The sequence below is a fragment of the Oncorhynchus mykiss genome, chromosome 8, assembly GCF_057628025.1.
Source record: "Oncorhynchus mykiss isolate SJ-2025 chromosome 8, ASM5762802v1, whole genome shotgun sequence".
Classification (NCBI taxonomy): domain Eukaryota; kingdom Metazoa; phylum Chordata; class Actinopteri; order Salmoniformes; family Salmonidae; genus Oncorhynchus; species Oncorhynchus mykiss.
The window spans coordinates 10,328,443-10,350,388 of record NC_143029.1 but is presented as its reverse complement, the minus strand read 5'-3'; the positions used below and the strand labels follow the sequence as shown (position 1 = coordinate 10,350,388).

The window sequence follows — 21,946 nt, the reverse complement described above, 5'->3', positions numbered from 1 at the left end:
TTCAAAACTGCTGCCGCCCCAAGATTGTTATTGGTTTTGAACTTAACCTCCCCTTCAGAATAAACTGCAGATTCAGCTGCTATTTGATGGGCACAATAAAAACCCTTTGGAGAATGGGAGCTGTCAGAGCTGACCCTACACTACGCTACACTAGCCTGGTCAGTGTATAGCCAGCTGCTGTGGGCTTTGACACCGTAGCTGGAAGACTGAGCTAAGTACTTGCTGGACTCGTAGAAAACAAATCCTCATGAAGTGTTGTTGTTTTGGTTTGATACTACAGTACCCAAGTCAATGACATGCTAAGGTCAGGGACAGCCTCTTCAGTCTGGAGAATCCCCACATGTCACTGGTGGGATATTCCTGAGCCAGAGGATGAGGCAGGAGGGAGAAGGAGTGGGGAGTACGGGAATCGGAATATCCCCATGCTGCCAAGTCGCACATCCAAGTCTCAGCAAACTGGGCGGCAGGGTAGCCTAGTGGTTAGAGTGTTGGACTAGTAACTGGAATGTTGCAAGTTCAAATCCCCAAGCTGACAAGGTAGAAATCTATACCTGAACAGGCAGTTAACCCACTGTTCCTAGGCCATCATTGTAAATAAGAATTTGTTCTTAACTGACTTGCCTAGGTTAATGAAGGTAAAAATGATGCTCAGTGATGTTGTCTCCATTCATGCTACACCATGACAGGTTAAGTTATCTAAGTACACAAGGTAGTGTCACAAAGCTAATGGTAATTGAGGTATGCTCATTAGCAGTTAGCTTTAGTGTTAGCAGATCCAGGTGAATTATCATTAGCATGATAATAAAGGTGTGTTGTGTATATAGTTTTACACTTAACCTAGTAATTTCTCTTGATATAGAAACACCTGTCAGCAAGGCTGACTTGACCTTTCTGCAATGTGAGCTTTTGATTTAAAAAAAAAAAAAAAAAAGTCACTAGGAAAGGATTAACTTTAATGTCCCTGAGTGCAACACTCTACTCAGCAAACTGGATGCAGTTTATCACAGTGCCATCCGTTTTGTCACTAAAGCACCTTATACCACCCACCACTGCGACTTGTATGCTCTAGTCGGCTGGCCATCGCTACATATTCGTCGCCAGACCCAATGGCTCCAGGTCATCTACAAGTCCATGCTAGGTAAAGCTCCGCCTTATTTCAGTTCACTGGTCACGATGGCAACACCCATCCGTAGCACGCGCTCCAGCAGGTGTATCTCACTGATCATCCCTAAAGCCAACACCTCATTTGGCCGCCATTCGTTCCAGTTCTCTGCTGTCTGTGACTGGAACGAATTGCAAAAATCGCTTAAGTTGGATACTTTTATCTCCCTCACCAACTTCAAACATCTGCTATCTGAGCAGCTAACCGAGCGCTGCAGCTGTACATAGTCTATCGGTAAACAGCCCACCCATTTTTACCTACCTCATCCCCATACTGTTTTTATTTATTTACTTTTCTGCTCTTTTGCACACCAATATCTCTACCTGTACATGACCATCTGATCATTTATCACTCCAGTGTTGTTAATCTGCAAAATTGTAATTATTCGCCTACCTCCTCATGCCTTTTGCACACAATGTATATAGACTCCCCTTTTTTTCTACTGTGTTACTGACTTGTTAATTGTTTACTCCATGTGTAACTCTGTGTTGTCTGTTCACACTGCTATGCTTTATCTTGGCCAGGTCGCAGTTGCAAATGAGAACTTGTTCTCAACTAGCCTACCTGGTTAAATAAAGGTGAAATAAAAAAAATATATAAAAAAAAAACATTGTCTTAGACATGCTACTGTATACCAATATAAACACGGTTCATTACACACTCAACATTATACATTGACATTTTTTGGGGGGGGGGGGTTGGACGTTGTTTTCTCTCTGCAGGTCAAAGTGATGGTGCGCATCTGCTCTGCCCAGGGCTCCAGCAACACCTCAGAGTCCAGGTCATTTCTAAAGGTGGACGCCCGCAAGAAGCAGCTCACCCTCTGCGAAACGTCCGCTAACTGCCACTCCAGTGCTGCCCAGAGGCGCGCCGCCGCAGCCGCCCCCAAGATGTTTGCTTTCGATGCTGTTTTCTCCCAGGATGCATCACAAGTAAGCCACAGACACTCTCCCCAAACCCGCTGCCCCTGTCCTCACATCTGTTCTCGCCACTGTTCTTTATACATCATCCTGGAGACCTACAGGTTGTGCAGGCTTTTGTTCTTGCCCAGCATTAACACAATTTCAACTATTTCAACTCACTGATTAAACTAATGATGGGCCTGATGATTAGTTGATTAGCTGAAACAGGTGTGTTAGTGCTGGGCTGGGAAAAAAAGCGTTCCCACTCTGTGGATCTCCAGAACCTGCGTTGTATTGTATGTTGTATGATGTTCTTGATATGATGAGATGTCCAAGGGGGAGGAGGGTGGGAAAGTGACCACCGCTCCTATTTTTGGACTTGGGGGTTGGGAACAGGCTAAGCAGTTGGTCCCTTTAAAGTCAAAGTGCTTTGAATTCCAGCCAAGCTTTCCAAAATACATATCTAATTGCACAGTGCATGGTGGTGGGTGGGTGGTGGTGGTGGTGATGGTCGTGGTGGTGGAGGTGATGGTGGTGGTGGTGATGGTGGTAGTAGTGGTGATGGTGGTGGTGGTGGTGGTGATGATGGTGGTGGTGATGATGATGGTGGTGGTGATGATGATGGTGGTGGGGGGTAGGTGGTGGTGGTGGGTGGGTGGTGGTGGTGGTGGTGGGTGGTGGTGGTGGTGGTGGTGATGATGGTGGTGGTGATGATGGTGGTGGTGATGGTCGTGGTGGTGGAGGTGATGGTGGTGGTGGTGGTGATGGTGATGGTGGTAGTAGTGGTGATGGTGGTGGTGGTGATGATGGTGGTGATGATGGTGGTGGTGATGATGATGGTGGTGGGGGGTAGGTGGTGGTGGGTGGGGGTGGTGGTGGTGGTGGTGGTGGTGGTGGTGGTGGGTGGTGGTGGTGGTGGTGGTGATGATGGTGGTGGTGATGATGGTGGTGGTGGTGGGTGGGTGGTGGTGATGATGGTGGTGGTGATGATGATGGTGGTGGGGGGTAGGTGGTGGTGATGGTTGTGTGAGGATATAGCCCTGAACCAGAAACCAGCCCCAGAGTGCAGGGGAGAAAGAAACAACAAACCTTTCTGCCTGCACCAGTTTTAGCTGCAACACGCGCTGTGCTACAGGTTAGAGGGTATCCTGTCAGACAACGTCAGCCTGATGATTGGTGACCCTACCCTACTGCTCAAAGGAGAGGCGGCTTTGAAGAAGAAGACTTCAGAGCTACTGTCGAGCTCCTATTAGAACACTGCCAGTCAACCTGCACACACACACACACACACAAACGCACACGCACACACACACACACACTCACACGCACACGCACGCACACACACACACACACACGCACGCACGCACACGCACGCACGCACGCGCACACACACACACCCGCACACACACACACACATACACACACACACACACACACACACACACACACACACACACACACACACACACACACACACACACACACAGCAACACACACACTACTGTATCTCCTCACTCTTTCTCTCTCACACATACACACACACACACGAGGCGTAGTGCCAGAGTTTGAACACTTCATCATGGAGGCTTTGTGGCTCTGCCTGTCTGCTATGGGATTGATCAGAGAGAGAACTGAGGCTGCTATGGGACTGATCAGAGAGAGAACTGAGCCTGCAATCGGACTGATCAGAGAGAGAACTGAGCCTGCAATCGGACTGATCAGAGAGAGAACTGAGCCTGCAATCGGACTGATCAGAGAGAGAACTGAGCCTGCAATGGGACTGATCAGAGAGAGAGAGCTGAGAACGTTAAACGTTATATGTCCATATTATGCAATGCAGGTCTACTCTGCATCCTGGAAACAGGCAGAGTCATGAGATTGCCAAGCGAGGCAGCATTACCTAGGCCAGCAGGTCCCAACCCAATAAAATATATTGGTGGTCAAATTTGGTCAATTGTAGTAAGTGAATGTAACAAAATAAATGTATCTGTATCATTATTAACAATTGCATTGTGAAAATGAATTAGAAAATCTTTGTAATACCATAAATACTCCGACCGTTAAAGGAATGAATTAATAAAAATCAGCGGACCACAGGTTGAAAACCACTGACCCTATAGCTGCAATGTGCTGCCCTATATGTAAGTTCTGCTACAGTGAATACAGTGGACGGGTCATTCATATTAAAACAACCAAGAGAGATTTGCAACGTGATGCAACGTGTAGAAATACACTGCAACCTACGAACTCTCGCCCCTAGTGCTTTTAGGTCTTAGAAGTGTTTGCGTTTGATATGCATTCAAAGGGTTGTAGATGGCCCCTCCTTGTATGTTTGATATGCATTCAAAGGGTTGTAGATGGCCCCTCCTTGTATGTTTGATATGCATTCAAAGGGTTGTAGATGGCCCCTCCTTGTATGTTTGATATGCATTCAAACGGTTGTAGATGGCCCCTCCTTGTATGTTTGATATGCATTCAAAGGGTTGATGATGGCCCCTCCTTGTATGTTTGATATGCATTCAAAGGGTTGATGATGGCCCCTCCTTGTTTGTTTGATATGCATTCAAAGGGTTGTAGATGGCCCCTCCTTGTTTGTTTGATATGCATTCAAAGGGTTGTAGATGGCCCCTCCTTGTATGTTTGATATGCATTCAAAGGGTTGTAGATGGCCCCTCCTTGTATGTTTGATATGCATTCAAAGGGTTGCAGATGGCCCCTCCTTGTATGTTTGATATGCATTCAAAGGGTTGATGATGGCCCCTCCTTGTTTGTTTGATATGCATTCAAAGGGTTGTAGATGGCCCCTCCTTGTTTGTTTGATATGCATTCAAAGGGTTGTAGATGGCCCCTCCTTGTTTGTTTGATATGCATTCAAAGGGTTGTAGATGGCCCCTCCTTGTATGTTTGATATGCATTCAAAGGGTTGTAGATGGCCCCTCCTTGTATGTTTGATATGCATTCAAAGGGTTGATGATGGCCCCTCCTTGTATGTTTGATATGCATTCAAAGGGTTGATGATGGCCCCTCCTTGTATGTTTGATATGCATTCAAAGGGTTGTAGATGGCCCCTCCTTGTATGTTTGATATGCATTCAAAGGGTTGTAGATGGCCCTTCCTTGTATGTTTGATATGCATTCAAAGGGTTGTAGATGGCCCCTCCTTGTATGTTTGATATGCATTCAAAGGGTTGTAGATGGCCCCTCCTTGTATGTTTGATATGCATTCAAAGGGTTGTAGATGCCCCCTCCTTGTATGTTTGATATGCATTCAAAGGGTTGTAGATGGCCCCTCCTTGTATGTTTGATATGCATTCAAAGGGTTGTAGATGGCCCCTCCTTGTATGTTTGATATGCATTCAAACGGTTGTAGATGGCCCCTCCTTGTATGTTTGATATGCATTCAAAGGGTTGTAGATGGCCCCTCCTTGTATGTTTGATATGCATTCAAAGGGTTGTAGATGGCCCCTCCTTGTATGTTTGATATGCATTCAAACGGTTGTAGGTGGCCCCTCCTTGTATGTTTGATATGCATTCAAACGGTTGTAGATGGCCCCTCCTTGTAAGTTTGATATGCATTCAAAGGGTTGTAGATGGCCCCTCCTTGTATGTTTGATATGCATTCAAAGGGTTGTAGATGGCCCCTCCTTGTATGTTTGATATGCATTCAAAGGGTTGTAGATGGCCCCTCCTTGTATGTTTGATATGCATTCAAAGGGTTGTAGATGGCCCCTCCTTGTATGTTTGATATGCATTCAAACGGTTGTAGATGGCCCCTCCTTGTATGTTTGATATGCATTCAAAGGGTTGTAGATGGCCCCTCCTTGTATGTTTGATATGCATTCAAACGGTTGTAGATGGCCCCTCCTTGTATGTTTGATATGCATTCAAAGGGTTGATGATGGCCCCTCCTTGTATGTTTGATATGCATTCAAACGGTTGTAGATGGCCCCTCCTTGTATGTTTGATATGCATTCAAAGGGTTGTAGATGGCCCCTCCTTGTATGTTTGATATGCATTCAAACGGTTGTAGATGGCCCCTCCTTGTATGTTTGATATGCATTCAAACGGTTGTAGATGGCCCCTCCTTGTATGTTTGATATGCATTCAAAGGGTTGTAGATGGCCCCTCCTTGTATGTTTGATATGCATTCAAACGGTTGTAGATGGCCCCTCCTTGTATGTTTGATATGCATTCAAAGGGTTGTAGATGGCCCCTCCTTGTATGTTTGATATGCATTCAAAGGGTTGTAGATGGCCCCTCCTTGTATGTTTGATATGCATTCAAAGGGTTGTAGATGGCCCCTCCTTGTATGTTTGATATGCATTCAAAGGGTTGTAGATGGCCCCTCCTTGTATGTTTGATATGCATTCAAAGGGTTGTAGATGGCCCCTCCTTGTATGTTTGATATGCATTCAAAGGGTTGTAGATGGCCCCTCCTTGTATGTTTGATATGCATTCAAAGGGTTGTAGATGGCCCCTCCTTGTTTGTTTGATATGCATTCAAAGGGTTGTAGATGGCCCCTCCTTGTATGTTTGATATGCATTCAAAGGGTTGATGATGGCCCCTCCTTGTATGTTTGATATGCATTCAAAGGGTTGTAGATGGCCCCTCCTTGTATGTTTGATATGCATTCAAAGGGTTGATGATGGCCCCTCCTTGTATGTTTGATATGCATTCAAAGGGTTGTAGATGGCCCCTCCTTGTTTGTTTGATATGCATTCAAAGGGTTGTAGATGGCCCCTCCTTGTATGTTTGATATGCATTCAAAGGGTTGTAGATGGCCCCTCCTTGTTTGTTTGATATGCATTCAAAGGGTTGCAGATGGCCCCTCCTTGTATGTTTGATATGCATTCAAAGGGTTGTAGATGGCCCCTCCTTGTATGTTTGATATGCATTCAAAGGGTTGTAGATGGCCCCTCCTTGTATGTTTGATATGCATTCAAAGGGTTGTAGATGGCCCCTCCTTGTTTGTTTGATATGCATTCAAAGGGTTGTAGATGGCCCCTCCTTGTATGTTTGATATGCATTCAAAGGGTTGATGATGGCCCCTCCTTGTATGTTTGATATGCATTCAAAGGGTTGTAGATGGCCCCTCCTTGTATGTTTGATATGCATTCAAAGGGTTGTAGATGGCCCCTCCTTGTATGTTTGATATGCATTCAAAGGGTTGTAGATGGCCCCTCCTTGTATGTTTGATATGCATTCAAAGGGTTGTAGATGGCCCCTCCTTGTATGTTTGATATGCATTCAAAGGGTTGTAGATGGCCCCTCCTTGTATGTTTGATATGCATTCAAACGGTTGTAGATGGCCCCTCCTTGTATGTTTGATATGCATTCAAACGGTTGTAGATGGCCCCTCCTTGTATGTTTGATATGCATTCAAAGGGTTGTAGATGGCCCCTCCTTGTTTGTTTGATATGCATTCAAAGGGTTGTAGATGGCCCCTCCTTGTATGTTTGATATGCATTCAAAGGGTTGATGATGGCCCCTCCTTGTATGTTTGATATGCATTCAAAGGGTTGTAGATGGCCCCTCCTTGTATGTTTGATATGCATTCAAAGGGTTGTAGATGGCCCCTCCTTGTAAGTTTGACATGGTGCTGTGCTTTTTTTTCCTGCTTGGTTGTGTTTGCCTCTTTGCTATTGGGATGTCCTGTGATGTCAAATGATCTGAACTCACAAGCAATGCTCTGCACGCAGAGACTCAGTCACACTGAGGTGTGATATGCTGTGTTGTTGTTGGCTGAAATTATCTGTGCTTTCTACTGATAGGCTGAGGTGTGCTATGCTGTGTTGTCATTGGCTGAAATGATCTGTGCTTTCTACTGATAGGCTGAGGTGTGCTCGGGGACGGTGGCGGAGGTCATCCAATCGGTGGTGAACGGTGCAGACGGCTGCATCTTCTGCTTAGGCCATGCCAACCTCGGTATGACCACACACACACACACACACACACACACACACACACACACACACACACACACACACACACACACATATATGCCCTTGAAATAACGAATGACGGCCCATTAATGTTTCAAACAGTTTAATTTCCTGTTTTCACACCTCAAGAAACAAACTAGATGACTGACTGAACAGAGGTCCCTGTTTTAATTGACTCAACCATTGTGGGTCCCTACCCCCCTTTCCCATTAGGAAACCACTTCACGGATTTCATTTCCTGGTGGGAGTCCCAATGATTGTTTACAATAGAGCAGAGAGATGGAGAATCCCCTTTTGTTTTGTCTGCCTTATTTTAAAGCCCTCTTTGAGTTTGTGTGGAGAGCTTTGAAGGACAGGCAGAGAGAAGGAAGGCAGCGGCCACTTCAGTACAATGTTGTAGGATGTGTGTGTGTGTGTGTGTGTGTGTGTGTGCTCGCGCGCACGTTTTTTTGAGAGTGGGAAAAAGAGAGAGAGAAAGAGCTTCATGCAGAATGTAAAGTGCCCTTGTTTTCCATCTGGTTGTTAGACCAGTCTGTCCTTTTATCTAGTCCTTTGTTTCTCCTCCGGCTGTGTAGGTCTGCCAAACCCACTGATGAGGACTTCAGATCTCCCGTGTTGTTTGTTAACTTCTACTTCTGCTGTTACTTCTTTTACTGCTACACATATTTATATTTGATCCACATCCCCAGACTTCACTTAACCCTATTAGTCACGAGATTCCAGTATTTCATTTATCTGACGTTGGTTTTTCTCCATGTCCAGCCTCTACACTTAGCCTCACGATGAAGTGTTTTACCATGTTCTTTTCAGGACAACCAGGGCTGTAAGTAGAACACAAAATAATTTGACATAAACAGTTGCATTCATTACTTTTCTGGATATGAATAGAAGAACAAGGTCCACCAAACCAAAAACCAGGTAGAAATGTATTTATATGAATGTTGTAGTTACAGAAATGGTTTGCTCTCTGGGAAATTTATATCCAACTAGTCAATGACAACTGTGTGGAATTTGGAGTTTGTGACAGCAACTATGTGAGCTTGTTACAGTATTATAGACACTATGTCCTGAGAACCCCTTACCTCCTAACGAGTCTTGTGTAGCTGGTGAGCATCATAGAGCAAAACATGTGTGTGTTCGTGATAGTCTCAGCTTTTCATAGATTAGCTTAGATAGCTTTAATAGTTTGTAGCTCAAACCATTCAGACTCTATAGACGTTTTTTGTATGAAAGACCCGACCCGGTCCCCTTCGGGATCCGCTCTTGTCTCACAAACACCGCTCTAGCTCATCTCCCGTTAATCACACAGACTACACATGGTCGCTATCTACGGATGCACGAGAAATAGACTCATCAAATGGTAGAACCCAGTAGTCTGTAGCTCAAACACACACGGTTTAAAATGGGTTCGAAGCCTAAAGATGCCCCGGCGATACGGTGGGACTCATTGGGTTAAAACATTTTGTCAACCCTGTCTTTTATCTACTTCAACAGCAGACTGCACTCATAAACCTGTTTTTGATGTGTCTATTCCTATTTCATCTAGCTATTTCATTTCTGAACAAATAAGTAATAAGTAACCTTTGACAGTTTTTTTTAACCTTTATTTAACTAGGCAAGTCAGTTAAGAACAAATTCTTATTTTCAATGATGGCCTAGGACCAGTGGGTTAACTGCCTTGTTCAGGGGCAGAACAACAGATGTTTACCTTGTCAGCGCAGGGATTTGATCTTCCAACCTTTCGGTTATTAGTCCAATGCTTTAACCACTAGGCTACCTGCCCCCCTGCTGTTTTGGAGAGCAGACTTAAAATCTGACAGGCAGGTTTACAGGACACAGATTTAGTCTAGCCAAGGACTAAGATGCACTGTCAATGGAGAATCTCAGTTGAACATGCCTTTTAGACCAAAACTATAGGCTTAGTCCATGTCTGAGAAAACAACCCAACAAGTATAACAAGCGCACCACTCACCACCTCAAATAACCTCTGAACCCTCCTCCACAGGTAAGACGTACACCATGATTGGTCGGGACTGCTCCACACAGAGCCTGGGTGTGGCTCCCTGCGCCATCTCCTGGCTCTTCAAGCTCATCGAGGAACGCAAGGAGAAGGCCGGGGCACGCTTCTCGGTCCGCGTGTCCGCCGTGGAGATCTCCGGCCGGGACGAGGCGCTGACCGACCTGCTGTCCAATGTGTCCACAGGCAGCCTGCAGGATGGCCAGTCTCCGGGGGTGTACCTGCGCGAGGACCCCATCTGTGGGTCACAGGTACGGAGCTCGTTGGCTAGTGGGAGTGTGTGTGTGTGTTGGCTTTGGGTGGGGAGCTCTAGAGAAAGCATTTTAATAGTTTGTGACAAACCTAGCATAGGCTATGTTCAGCTATATTCTGACTTAATATCTAGAATTTGTGCTTACGTTGTGTGCTCCTTTCTCAACAATAAATCACCCGTCATTGAATGCTTCAATTCTTTAGCTACCTGGGCTCTTGTGATGCCGCTTCCACCTGAGTTCCTCAGACAACCTCTCTCCCTCCCTGGACCCTCTCTCTCTCTCACCTCTCCCTCCCTTTGTGCGCATATCTGACCTCCTGATCACCCAGGAGACTCCCTCCGCCGGGCCAGAAATGTGTGCTGTTCGCCCAATTAGCTAGACCCTTCTAATGCAGTCTCTTTTCATCTCTCTCATTTCACTCTCCCCCCCCCCCCCCCCCCCCACCCCCTCTCTTCTTTTCTTTCTTCATGTCTATGGCTGTCTGTCTTTATTTCCCTGTCCGTCTCTCACATGTTCTTTTCTCACCTGTTTGTGTCTCTCTCTCTCTTTCATCTCGTTCATTATGTGTCTGTGTGGGAGTCTCTCTTACTCTCTTAATTCATCTCCCATTTTCTCTCTCTCTCTGTCTTTACCTTTCTAGCAACTCTCTCTGTACCTCCCTCTTTCTCTCTCGTGCACTCTCTCTCTCTTTATTTCTTTCTCTCTCTCTCTCTCTCACTCTCTCAATTCAATTCAAAGGGTTTTATTGGCATGAAAAGCTTTTACAACAGCAGGAACAGTAGGAGGTACAGTACTAGTCTCAATAGTATTAGTATGAGTTGTCTCTTTTCCTCTCTTTCGTTCAGTCTCCCTCATTTTTCGTCTCTCTTCCCCCCCTCAGCTACAGAACCAGAGTGAGTTGCGTGCGGCCACTGCAGAGCGGGCAGCCTACTTTCTGGACACAGCCCTGGAGGCACGAAGCACCAGCCGCCCTCACTGCGATGAGGAGGAGAGGAGAAACTCCCACATGCTCTTCACCCTCCACATCTACCAGTACCGCATGGAGAAGAGTGTCAAAGGAGGAAGTGAGTAGGGTGCCGGTGGCTGTGTGTCGGGGGAGAAGTTGGGGATGGTTGGTCTGGTGTGTGCACTTAGTACACCTGGGTCAAATAGGTATTTGTTTTTGCCTGGCACTATTCAACCAATGGAATTGCCCAGATAGTGTAAACCCTCCAGAGCACACTGGGCAAGCAAAACTTTTTCTAGCGAGTTAATTTGACATTCAATATGCAGTCTACCCATGTATGAATTTCATCAGTCATCAGAGGTTACATAATGAAGGAGGATGACAGTTAAATATGGTGTCTTATTCATGTGATGACAGCTAAATATGGTGTCTTGTTCATGTGATGACAGTTAAATATGGTGTCTTATTCATGTGATGACAGCTAAATATGGTGTCTTATTCATGTGATGACAGTTAAATATGGTGTCTTATTCATGTGATGACAGTTAAATATGGTGTCTTATTCATGTGATGACAGCTAAATATGGTGTCTTATTCATGTGAAGACAGTTAAATATGGTGTCTTATTCATGTGATGACAGTTAAATATGGTGTCTTATTCATGTGATGTTAAATATTGATCTGGAGCTCCACATTGACCACCATATTGATGCAGATAAACCTTTGAAAGATAATGACGTCTTTAATTTGCTCGACGCTCAAAGGAACCACTCTGATCAGCACAATGAAAAACCCTTGCCCTTTTATCTGGAGAACATATTTCACATGCATCATTAGTATGTTAAGGCCTGCTGGAAAGGCTAGGCCATCCAGCAAGTCTATTATCTCTCTCTCTCCCGCTCTTCCTCTCTCTCTAGCTCTTCCTCTCTCTCTCTCTTGCTCTTTTTTTCCAATCCAACTTGTATTAATTAGCTTCATTTGGAGTTGCTGATAAGGCCTTAACAGGAATACTAACAAGGAAGGCTAGCTCATTTTCATTATACGCTGCCCTAGCCTACCTGTCATCGCCGCATCCTCTACATTAGCTGCTGTCATTAGTATTTCACACTCCCTTCGCTGCAATGCGGGGGTAGACACGGCACACGCTGTCCGGAGCCAGAATACATTTCAATAGGTAATGAGGCTTGAGTCCTCTTTCTGGGAATGTTTATAGAGCGGCACATAAAAGGGGAGGCTAGTTTGCAATTCCCGGGTTCCGGGGAGGGTTGTCACTCTGGAGCGCAGGGGAATGTAAATCTTGCTGACGCTAGGTTAATCTTCAACCCCACCACTGTATTAAATCAGGACACCGTTCGGGTTACTCTTAATGATATGAGTCAAAGTTTTCATACCACTGACCTAGATGAGCTCAAATGGGAAGGAATCTGTCCTCTCAACCATAACTATGTATTTTATATGTGAGCAGTTAGCCCCCCGAAAGTGCGAGCCTTTTTGATTGTCACTTCTGAGCCGACTGTCCATAACTCTTGATTCATAGATACACACGGCGAGGCAAGGCATAACGTGACCACGCCCAGAGTAGGATACAGCCGTAGGGTACTCCCTTCACTCCTTTGTTAAATTGCCTACTTTAATCATAACTCGACAACGGCTGTTTTTTGTTTTTTTTTACATTCTACAAACAATTTGTATATGCTTGATTGGTCATTTTAATATAATTCCATGTCGTCTTAATCAACAAATGACATCATACCAAAAAAACACTTGGATTCTAAACGTAAAAATGTTAACATGAACAGCTAGACTGTCGCATGGAATGTATGTCTCCATTATCAGTCAAAGAGCCTATCCCAACAGATTTTCTCCAACTATCTAACTAACCCTGCTCTTAAGATGCCGGAAAGCTATTCCATATTGTTTTTGTTTGAACAATAGTAGGAGAAAACACCACCAAATTAAGTTTCCTCAACTTCCCAAGGACCAGGTTAGACAAACCTCATGGTTTCAGGCTATTCGCCGCAATGTTGATGGAAAGCTGTGGGCTCCAGTTACTCAATACATTTATACGTGTGTTCGAAGCACTTCATCACTGGTAAATTCGTAACACTTGTTTGTATCTAACTAGCTATGTGTATTGCATAAAGATTGCTAATCATCTTGTAGTAAGGAATAGTGAGCTGTGAACTAACAAAAAAATAATATTAATATTATTCTGCATTTGGCTATTTATGCAAACCTGGATATTCCGCTGGTTTCGCTGGTTTCGGTCATTTGGTAGGGTTGTCTCCCCAGCTGGTCTGGGGCAAGATGAAAGGACATATAGGCAAGCCAACAAGAATCATATTTTCTAAATACTTAGACCGTCCAAGGGCAGGAAAAGACTGGAAGTAGTTACTTGACATATCTGAGAGTAGCGAATTAGATCGAGATTAAGTTAAACGTTAGACAGCTAACGTCAGCTAACCGGTGAAAAAGCTAAAGAAACAGTGATGTAAGTATAATGCAACAGCTTTCCTAGCTTTACGGTCAGTGTTAGCAGGTCGGGTAACAAATTAGTGGCAGAATGAGTATAATGCAACAGCTTTCCTAGCTTTACGGTCAGTGTTAGCAGGTCGGGTAACAAATTAGTGGCAGAATGAGTATAATGCAACAGCTTTCCTAGCTTTACGGTCAGTGTTAGCAGGTCGGGTAACAAATTAGTGGCAGAATGAGTATAATGCAACAGCTTTCCTAGCTTTACTGTCAGTGTTAGCAGGTCGGGTAACAAATTAGTGGCAGAATAAGTATAATGCAACAGCTTTCCTAGCTTTACTGTCAGTGTTAGCAGGTCGGGTAACAAATTAGTGGCAGAATAAGTATCATGCAAATAATTTGTTGTTGTGACAGCCAAGTACAGTGCCTTCGGAAAGTATTCAGAGCCCTGGACTTTTTCCACATTTTGTTACGTTAGCCTTATTCTAAAATGTATTAAATTAAATTTTAAAAAATCCTCAGCAATCTACACACAATACCCTATAAGCCATGAGGTCGAAGGAATTGTCCGTAGAGCTCAAAGAAAGGATTATGTCAAAGCACAGATCTGGGGAAGGATACCAAAAAATGTCTGCAGCATTAAAGGTCCCCGAGAACACAGTGGCCTCCATCATTCTTAAATGGAAGAAGTTTGGAACCACCAAGACTTTTCCTAGAACTGGCCACCCGGCCAAACTGAGCAATCGGGGGAGAAGGGCTTTTGGTCAGGGAGGTGACCAAGAACCCAATGGTCACTCTGACAGAGCTCTAGAGTTCCTTACAGAAGGACAACCATCTCTGCAGCACTTCAGCAATCAGGCCTTTATAATAGAGCGGCCAGAAGGAAACCACTCCTCAGTGAAAGGCAAGACAGCCCGCTTGGAGTTTGCCAAAAGGCACCTAAAGACTCTTAGACCATGAGAAACTAAATTCTCTGGTCTGATGAAACCAAGATTGAACTCTTTGGCCTGAATGCCAAATGTCATGTCTGGAAGAAACCTGGCACCATCCCTACAGGGAAGCATGGTGGTGGCAGCCTCATGCTGTGGGGATGTTTTTCAGCGGCAGGAACTGGGAGACTAGTCAGGATCGAGGGAAAGATGAACGGAGCAAAGTACAGAGAGATCCTTGATGAAAACCTGTTCAGGACCTCAGACTGGTCGAAGGTTCACCTTCCAACAGGACAACGACCCTAAGCACACAGACAAGACAACACAGGAGTGGCTTTGGCACAAGTCTATGAATGTCCTTGAGTGACCCAGCCAGAGCCCGGGCATGAACCTGATCAAATATCTCTGGAGAGACCTGAAAATAGCTGTTCAGCAACTCTCCCCATCCAACCAGACAGAGCTCGAATCTCCCCAAATACAGGTGTGCCAAGCTTGCAGTGCCATACCCAAGAAGACTCAAGGCTGTAAGGTGCTTCAACAAAGTACTGATTAAAGGGTCTGAATACTTATGTAAATGTGATACTTCATGTTTTTATTTTTAAGGAATTAGCAAACATTTATAAAAAACATTTTTTGCTTTGTCATTGTGTATCTAATTGTTAGTTGTTACTGTCTTGTCTCATCGCTACAACTCCCAAACGGGGTCGGGAGAGACGAAGGTCGAGAGCCATGCGTCCTCCGAAACACAACCCAACCAAGCCGCACTGCTTCTTAACACAGCGCGCATCCAACCCGGAAGCCAGCCGCACCAATGTATCAGAGGAAACACTGTATCCTTGTCTCATCGCGCACTAGCGACTCCTGTGGCGGGCCTTGGTGCAGTACACGCTGATCAGGTCGCTAGTGTGCGATGAGACAAGGATATCCCTGCCGGCCAAACCCTCCCTAACCCGGACGACGCTAGGCCAATTGTGCGCCGACCCATGGGCCTCCCGGTCACGGACGGCTGCGAACCCAGAGTCTCTGGGGGCACAGAGACCACCTTAAACCACTGCCACACCCGGGAGGCCCCCATCTCTCCTCTTTTTCTCTCAATTTACCTCTCTCTCTCTCTCTCTCCCTCTCTCTCTCTCTCTCCCTCTCTCTCTCTCTCTCTCTCTCTCTCTCTCTCTCTCTCTCTCTCTCTCTCTCTCTCTCTCTCTCTCTCTCTCTCTCTCTCTCTCTCTCTCTCTCTCTATCTCTTTCTGTCTTTCTGTCTGTCTGTCTGTCTCTGCTGTTTTCTCCCTCTCTCATAAAGTGTCTGGCGGCCGCAGTCGTCTGCACCTGCTGGATCTGGGCAGCTGTGAGACAGACATACGTCGGACTCGGGAAGGAGGTGGAGGCCAGTGTCTGTCGCTCTCTGCTCTGGGAAACGTCATCCTCGCCCTGGCCAATGGGGCCAAGCACGTACCCTACAGGTATGTCTGAACATGAGGGACAAACGCTAGTGAATAAAGATTTTTCACGTACCCTACAGGTATGTCTGAAAACGAGGGACTAACGCTCTTGAATATGATATTTTTTCAACGTACCCTACAGGTATGTCTGAGACGAGGGACAAACACATTCAGATGCTCGTGAATAATTGTTTTTTTCACAATGCCAATCTGAATGTGTCTGCATTGTGTCTGTGTGTCTGGCTTTGTGTCATGGCCGTTTTATCTCTCTCCATTGTTCTTCCCACCTGACAGGAATAATCTATGAAGCCCTATTAGCCTGTTTGGATGAGAGAGAAGTTGAGGGAATTAGCGAAGCACCAACGTGGGAAATTATTGACAGTGTTATGGTTCAGCAAAAGGGTGTATTCTGGCTTCAATGAGATGAGGGGGTTTGGATTGTAATATAGAAGATTTGAGTCTGTGAAAAGGAATATGTGGAATGAGATGTTTTTACTTGAGTCTCAGACAAGATCAGCTTTATTTATACACAGTATAGAGTAGGGTGGGCTTAATGAAAATGTTTCTTGTCTATTTAAAACTAGTTTTCATGGAACCTTTCACAAATTGCCCTACTTACAGACAGAACATGAGAAGGTAGTTGAAACGGAAAGTGGTAGTTGAAAATGGTAAATGAGATCTCGTTCCCGCCGCCGTTTGCCTGTCTATGCCTAATCCTTTGGTACAATTAGGAATGGTTGCTGTGATCCTGGGAGGTTTAGAGGGGAGTGAGTTATGGCTACAAGGATCTGGTGCTGGTCCTTTTTTGGGGGACTAACGAGGGGATCTCTGATGTATTATTCAGGGATAGCAAGCTCACCATGTTGCTGAGGGAGTCTCTGGGCAACATCAACTGCCGAACCACCATGATAGCACACATCTCTGACTCACCAACCAATTACATGGAGACGCTCACCACTGTGCAGCTGGCCTCGCGTATCCACCGCATGAGGAAGAAGAAATCCAAGGTAGTAACATATAAACAACCTATTTCAAGGCTTCCTACTGGTTGAATCAATGCTGTTTCCAAATCATTTCAACCAATAAAGTCAGTGTGACGACGTTGAATTGATATGGAAAACTGATTGGATTTGAAAAAAGTAATCAAGTCATCATGGTAAGGGAACTTTGTATTTAAAAAAAAAACTAAACCTAATTAAAAAACCTACATTTGAACCTAAATCCAATGACAGGTTGACATTTTTGGTTGATTTCACATTGAATTCACATTAGTTGACAACTCAATCAAAAATGTAAATCAAAACTGGATGTTGAACTGACGTCTGTGCCCAGTGGGTTATGTTTTGAATTAAAGTGTGTGTGAGAGTGCGGTCATCTGTATCCAGAATGTGTACGTGAGTATTGGGTCTTGCATCCATTGAGATTTGGATCAATACATTCATATTACATTCTTTGCATGGTCTTCATAGATACAGACTTTATTCCTCAAGCATCCTTTGGTATCGCTCAATTAGAGAATGTCTGAATTGTTTGAATGATTTCCCAGGGTAATAATGACTCTGCCATAGAAATAATTAAATCTATTCAGCTCATCTGTATTTCTTCCAAAGGAAGGGCTGCTACAGCGATCATTTTCTCAGTGTCTTATGTCATGTAATCAATACTAAAGAGCATCCAATATATGCCCTGAGATTTGGAAAGCATTACCTTCAACATAATTAGGCAGATTGACAGCATCTACTTATATTTTATAGATCAGGACACCATAGGATACATCAAATTATTTTTTACATACATTTTCATGTAGCCTTTGGTTTGCACTTTTAACCTTGAATGGTATTGGGTTCCAATAAATTGAAAAGTCTAGGAATTGAACACTGTTTATAATTCAGCTATTGAATCCCTACCGCAGACAAGATTTGAATGTGTGTTCTCTCTCCTGCTTACAGTATGCATCCAGCTCCTCTGGTGGCGAGAGTTCCTGCGAAGAGGGACGAATCCGCAAGCCACACTTGAGACCCTTCCACCCACGAACCGTGGCTCTTGACCCCGATATGCCCACATTGCTGTCCAGTGACCCGGACTATTCATCCAGCAGTGAGCACTCCTGCGACACGGTCATCTACATCGGGCCTGGTGGGGCCACCATTTCAGACAGAGAGCTCAGCGACAATGAGGGCCCACCTTCCTTTGTTCCGATCATCCCCTCGCTGAACAGGAAGCGCGGGAAAGACACCCAACGCCCGGAGGTGGAATACTTCAAGTGCGACACGTTTGCTGAGCTCCAAGAGAGACTGGAGTGCATTGATGGCAGCGAGGGCCCAGCTGCCTTCACTGGGGAGGGCAAAGGGGCACAAATAGCCCAAAGGACCAATAGCCCAGAGGAGACTGTGTCCCCCAAGACTGTTAAATCCCCCTCCCAAAAGCCTCTCGTTAGCACAACAACCACCAACACAGCTCCCGCTAAGTCTGAGCAGGAACATTCCAAATTGTCCTTAGATGGAGGAGTCCCAGAGAGTCACAAACGGACAAGTGCAGATGGGGAGAAGGTTCTGGCCTGCGTGGTTAAGCCCAGCGTTTTGTTGCAAGACTCAGAGCCTGTGGTGCGAGAGAAGGTCTACCTCAACAAAGGGCCTACTGTACCTAAGCCTTCTGCCTCTCCTTCTTTGCCAAGATCCTCCAGAACACCCTCTCAGGGCCTGGATGCTATCTGCCGCGCACCCCCTGTGGGCATGAGTCAGCAGGCCCTAAGGCAAGGACAACATGGGGGGTCCCCGGTCCTGGAGAGGGCCCATCATGGCAGGAGTCCCATGGAGATGAGCCACCTTCGGTCAGCATTGAGGGGCAGATGCCTGGAGAGAGATGTCCTGAGGACCACGATCACCCTGCAGCAACCCGTGGAGCTGAATGGGGAAGACGAGCTGGTGTTCACAGTTGTGGAGGACCTACCCATAGGACTGGTCCCAGACAATGGGCGGCCCTCCAGCATCATCAGCTTTAATAGTGACTGCTCCCTTCAGGCCCTGGCCTCAGGCTCCCGTCCTGTCAGCATCATTAGCAGCATCAACGATGAATTTGATGCTTACACGGCTCAAGAGTGTCAATCTGGGGTGAGCTCAGCCTCACAGGAGGAGATGTTTGCCCATCATGGTAGCAGACAGTCTTCCATTGGCTCCTGGCCGAGTGAAGTGAGCGTGTGCTCCTTGGAGAGCGACGGCACCCATTCGACAAGTAGATTCTTACAGAGGGCTAAGTGCATGGTACCGGAGAACACCTCCATATTGTCCTCCCCTGGTATATTCCGTAGGGAGCCGTTCTTGCAGCATGGTACCAAGAGCTCCCTAAATGACAGTGGTGTCTGCTTCTCTGAGTTGGACAGTGACCCCGCAACCCCAAGCAAGCTCTCCCTAACTAAGTGCCCACCTTCTCCTGACTCTACCAAAGCATCTCTCAGAGCAAACACTCTGAACACCTCAGCCTCTTCTCAGATCCCACACCATGCTGTTCACTCCAGTCTTCCCAGGAAAACCAAACCTACCTCATCAGTTGCCCCAAGCTGCAGCAGGCAGGAAGGCAAGCAAGATGATCTCTGGTTGCGAGGGGGCGGCCATTCGGATCCTAGAGCGACTGAATCCACTGTGGCGAGTAAGCCACCCAGAAATGGCGTGAGTGGCCTCCCTTCCAGGAAGCCGGGAGGAAACAGCAACAGTGTACCTCGACCGCCGAAAGCACAGGTATCCTCCTCGACTCAGAGGGTGGTAGACGGTTGTGAAAAGTCCAGCAGCAAGAAAGCAGAGACCATGAGCAGGATGCCACAGCTCAGGCGAGGCGCCACCACTCTTGGCACAGTGTCAGTCCCCCACAGTTCCCCTGAATCAAAATGGGGCCGCGATGGTAGTGGTAGTCTGAGATTCTCCTCTTTGGGAAAGAAGGCAAATGGACAGAAAAGCAGCATGCTTCCAAAGTCCGGCTCTATCTCTCCTCCTGCTCCACCTGTTCGCAAATCAAGCCTTGATCAAAAGACAAGGATAGTCTTATCTCCTAGTGCCTTAAGGGCAGCCAGCGACGCTGCAAGGTCCTCATTGCCTAAAACATCAGTATCCGAGGAGGAATTTGACGTTCGATTCAGAGGGGATTTGTTTAGCTACAAAACATCCAGCTTGAAGGCTGACCATGGCTCAGCTAAGACAGCGTCAAGCCTGAAGACACGAGGAGCCAAAGGCGATTCTGGAAGGTACTATGGTAGCCTAATGTCCTTGGAGAGAAGTGACAGTCTAATCTCAGTGAGGTCCAGACCTGGCCTGTCGAGAGAGAATAGTGGCATTAGTTTAGGAGACAATGGAAAATCCAATAGATCAGTGCCAAAACTTGGGGTTCCCACCTCCACTACTTCCATATCCACTGCTACCTCTCCACCTTCCTCTACCACATTTGCGACGTCAAGCAAGTTGGGACAGCTCAAAGCTAATGTCAACCCCAGGGCCATAGTTGCCAGTGGATCAAAGGCTAGAACCTTGTCTGCCAGCAGTTCCAAGACCCTTAACTACTCCACCAAATCTGATGATGCGCCAACCGCACGCAATGCCAGCCTACCTCCAACGGGGAAACCTCCAGCTCGTTCTTTGGCAGGGACCAATGGTAATGGCAAGCCTGGCAGGGGCACTATCATGGGCACCAAGCAGGCCATCCGGGCTGCCAATAGCCGAGTTAGTGAGCTTGTGGCGGGAAGCCCAAGGAAACATCTAAGCAGGGGTTCAGGGGACAATGCCAACGATAGCGGGGCAAGCGTCAGCGGATCCCCTGTCAGCACGCCGTTGCCCTCGCCCTATAGCAAGATCACAGCCCCGCGGAGGCCCCAGCGTTACAGCAGCGGGCACGGTAGTGACAATAGCAGTGTGCTCAGTGGGGAGCTTCCACCGGCCATGGGGCGTACTGCGCTCTTCTACCACAGCGGGGGCAGCAGTGGGTATGAGAGCATGATCCGGGACAGCGAGACCACAGGCAGTGCCTCGTCAGCCCACGACTCCATGAGCGAGAGCGGGGTGTCCACCTCTAATAGGAGTAGAGTGTCTAAATCACCCAAGAAGAGAGGCAATGGTGAGTATTAGTTACACTGAGAGAGTTCTGTAACAATATCCAGACAGCTATACCACATCAATCACCACTCATGATCTCATAAAGTTGTACTTGTGAAATAAGTGTAATGTTATTTCATTTAGCGCCCCACAATATTCCAATTTAACAATATACATATTAAAATAGTGATATAACTTTTCTGTGAAATCTGTAAAATAAAATATAAATACAATATTTTCTCTAGTTTTCTCACTAGTAGATTATTTATATTCTATTGAAAAGCGTTGCTAGGTGACAACCCTGGTGCTAAATACAACATTGCATGCATGCTGAAGCGAGTAAGAATGCATGTATTCATTCACTCTAATATCATGTATGAATTTGCCTTGCACATGGATATCTCACATTTAAATATCTATTTTTCCTAAACCTATGAATATATATTTCGATGTACAGTATGTACTCCACCTAGCATTGTCATGAATCTCCATTCAAGTGTAGTATCTGAAGTGACAGCGTATCCGGCTGCAGTGTACACTCATAACAAGAATTCGGTCTATTCAGATTCATGTGCCCATCCTCCTTAATTCATAACAGCAACAGATAGGGTCTAGTGCCTAATGCATATGTAATCAGTGCTAGCCCAAGGTTATGTGATCCCAGCTGGCTCTATGGAAGTCTGCTATCAGTCTGTGTCTTGGCATGTTTTTGCTTCATGCATATTTCAAGGCAGTGCCGCACGTGCTAGGATATTGCTGGTGTCCATATCCAACTCCAATGAACTGATCACTCCCTTCACCCACTTGCTCC

The 21,946-nt window shown here is 45.9% G+C and overlaps 1 protein-coding gene across 3 annotated transcripts in view; it reads left to right on the top strand.

The window, feature by feature from the left end:
* kif26aa (kinesin family member 26Aa) overlaps positions 1–21,946 on the top strand; it is a 168,869-nt gene that overhangs the window by 132,394 nt on the left and 14,529 nt on the right. For all 3 annotated transcript variants that reach the window (XM_090242540.1, XM_090242542.1, XM_090242543.1), the window contains 7 exons: positions 1,885–2,094; positions 7,896–7,989; positions 10,012–10,274; positions 11,158–11,341; positions 15,922–16,081; positions 16,905–17,067; positions 18,010–21,157. In XM_090242540.1, coding sequence (XP_090098666.1) covers positions 1,885–2,094; positions 7,896–7,989; positions 10,012–10,274; positions 11,158–11,341; positions 15,922–16,081; positions 16,905–17,067; positions 18,010–21,157 — 4,222 coding nt within the window. The remainder of the gene's footprint in view (positions 1–1,884; positions 2,095–7,895; positions 7,990–10,011; positions 10,275–11,157; positions 11,342–15,921; positions 16,082–16,904; positions 17,068–18,009; positions 21,158–21,946) is intronic.